The sequence below is a fragment of the Equus quagga genome, chromosome 1 (assembly GCF_021613505.1).
Source record: "Equus quagga isolate Etosha38 chromosome 1, UCLA_HA_Equagga_1.0, whole genome shotgun sequence".
In the NCBI taxonomy this organism is placed as follows: domain Eukaryota; kingdom Metazoa; phylum Chordata; class Mammalia; order Perissodactyla; family Equidae; genus Equus; species Equus quagga.
Window position 1 is genome coordinate 137,842,330 of NC_060267.1, and position 2,704 is coordinate 137,845,033.

The window sequence follows — 2,704 nt, forward strand, 5'->3', positions numbered from 1 at the left end:
GACCAGCTCTGCAGCATCCCCACCACCCCTGCACACACAAGGGATTGCACGTCCCACTGAATGTTCAAGATGGGGGTGGGAGTTACGTGAAGGACATGGAGAGGGAGCCTGATAATGGAGGAGCTGTCCTGTACTCTTGGCCCTGCTGCCTCGCCCCATGCCCTCCTGGATGGAAGAGCTGCCCCCACCCATCCCTGTGTTTTGTGCAAGCACGCTAACACACACACAGGCACAGACATACACACACACAGGGCCTCCCAGAGTTAAAGACTCAGTTGGTCGTAGTAAGTGGGAGAAGGCAAGACAAGTGAAATTGAAGTCTGGAGGAAGTTGCTTCAACAAGAATTTATTTTTCAGGGTCCAGAAGCCCAGCCAGAACAAGCAGACCCTAGGACCCTAGAAAGAACCTACATCAGGGAAAAGGGAGTAGGTCACGAAATCTCCTAAGCTGTTCACGAAACTCCCGGAAAGGTAAGCGAAACCAGCGCCGTCTCTTGATACGCTGAGGCTGTGAACCAAGAGGAAACAGGATCCTTGTGAGGGCTGGGCCCAGAGTCAAGACAAGACCCCTCTCGACTTAGACACCCCATTCCTGAGGCACTCCAAGAGACTTGAGCCCCAGTTCACCTCTGGCTCTGAGCTTAGGAGCATTTGGTTGAATCCCTATATCCACAAACAAGTGAGGAAACTGAGGCCCGGAGATGACAAGGGGCTTCCCAGGGTCACACAGCCCATCCAGCAAAGTGGGACAGGAGCGTGGGCTGAAAGCTCATTACTCTAAGTCAGTAGCTCTCAAATTTCAGCAGGAGTCAGAATCCCTGGGGGGCTTGTTAAACTAAAAATTGCCTGGGGCTCCACCCCAGAGTCTGATTCAGTAAGTCTGGTGGGGGCTGAGAATTTGCCATTCTGACAATCTCCCAGGTGAGGACCACATTTTGAGAACCGCTACTCTAAGGAATTTCAGAGTCAGTCCTGAGACCTGGGGCTCAGGTTGAGGCAGGAGCCCAGGGTAGGAGGGGCTTTCTCTGCCCTGGATGGGGCAGTGGGTAATTGGTACATAGGATGTTCCACGCAGCACCTCCCCACCAGGAGTTGCAACCCAGAATGGATCACTCACCTTATCACAGCTGATGTCGAAGTAGTCCTTGGCCGGGTCCAAGACGACTGTCCCCACACACTGTTTCACCAGCTGCGAAGGGGAGGCTTCAAGTCAAACTGGAACCTCACAGCCTCACCCCAGTGGATAGAAATATTCCCCAGAGGCTTCTGGGTCAGCTCCCTAGGAGGCATCAGCCAGCGCCCCCACACTCCAGCCCCCAACCTCACCCCATTCTCCTTGAAGTCACACTCCTCCAGTGGCTGCTGTGTTGTCCTGGGGCACACAGTCTCCTTCACCGTGAAGCTCACAGGCTTTGGGGTATCTGGGTCCTCGTCCTGGTCAAAGGAGAAAGTGGGGAGGCCAGGCTCGAGCCCATGCTTGCCATCTCTGACCTGTCTGCCATCCCTCACCAAAAGTGCAGCCTTTCAACAGCCCGTAGTGTGTGCCTGGCAATGGGCATGGTGCTGGGGTACAGAGGGGAGGAGGACAGGGCCCATTCCTGCCCTCGGCAGGCAAACAGAGAGCCCAAGTGGACCTCAGACAAGCTCTGACGAGGAGCACCTCCCCATCTGAGGGGGCTGAGGGAAATCAGGGTGGTCCTAGAGGAAAAGACATTGTCACCGGAACCTTAAAGCTGAGCAGAGCCCTTCCCTGTGTGGGAGACAACAGAGTGCAGAGTAGACATAAAGCAGAGGAGTCCCAATCTGGATCCAAAGACCCCTCATGTCCCTGGAGCTCCCAGAAGTCACTGAAGCCTGAATGTGGGTGTGAGTGGGAGACACCTCTTCCCACAGTAGAGATCTAAGGCAGGAAGCTCTCATGCTGAGAGGGGACACAGCTCTGGGAAGGTTTCCTGGGAAATGTGGGACCACACTTAAAGGGAGAAGTGCCTTCCTGACAGGAGGGACAACTTGGGCAAAGGGAGAGACAGTGTGGCCAGGCCTGGCCAGAGCAGACCTTCCCTCCCCACTGCCCCCTCCCAGACTCACTTCCTTGGGCAGCGGGTCCAGCTCCAGGAGGCGGTAGAGGTTCTCATCTGAGGACCGCTGGTTGAGGCCATCCACGGCACGGAGCACGGCCTCCTTGTAGCTGAGGGCCTGACCAGTGGCCAGAGGGATCACCAGGCCCAGTAGCAGTAGCAACAGGGACCATCGCCCCAAGGAGCGACTGTTCCCCTTGGTCTCCAAGTCTGCCTCCTCCCAGCCTGCAGGACCCTCCTTTATGCCCAGCCTGGGGATGATGCAAAGGCCCAACCAGGATGCTTCTTGACCAACCTCATCACTGGCCTCCTGCCAGGATGTGGCCTGGGTTTCCCTCATTCCCTGCTGTTGCGTCATGGGGCTTGCTGGACAGTGGGCGAGGTCTACCTTATGTGCAAGTGAAGAAATGTTTCCTCCATCTCTTTGACAAGGTCTTGGCCTCTCCTGGGCCCCACCAGGGAGCGTCACAGCCAGGGTTGCTTAAGAGAGTTGAGTCCTCCATGAGAGGAAGGGAGCCAGGTGCTTATCCTACATCCTTCTCCCTGCAACAGCCCTGGGTCTTCTGAGGAATCAGGGTAGTATAGTGTGTTCACCACTGCATCTCCACCTCTAGGCACTGCTGGGC

The 2,704-nt window shown here is 56.1% G+C and overlaps 1 protein-coding gene across 1 annotated transcript; it reads right to left on the reverse strand.

Annotated features, from left to right (window-relative positions):
* Positions 1–406: 406 nt before the first annotated feature.
* Positions 407–2,436, reverse strand: LOC124225702 (cathelicidin-4-like). Its single transcript, XM_046638369.1, has 4 exons — positions 2,089–2,436; positions 1,327–1,434; positions 1,118–1,189; positions 407–508 (listed from the first exon to the last, which is right to left on the reverse strand). Exons 1-4 carry the CDS (start codon positions 2,434–2,436, stop codon positions 413–415), a joined length of 624 nt encoding a protein of 207 aa, XP_046494325.1. The 3' UTR covers positions 407–412.
* Positions 2,437–2,704: the final 268 nt, after the last annotated feature.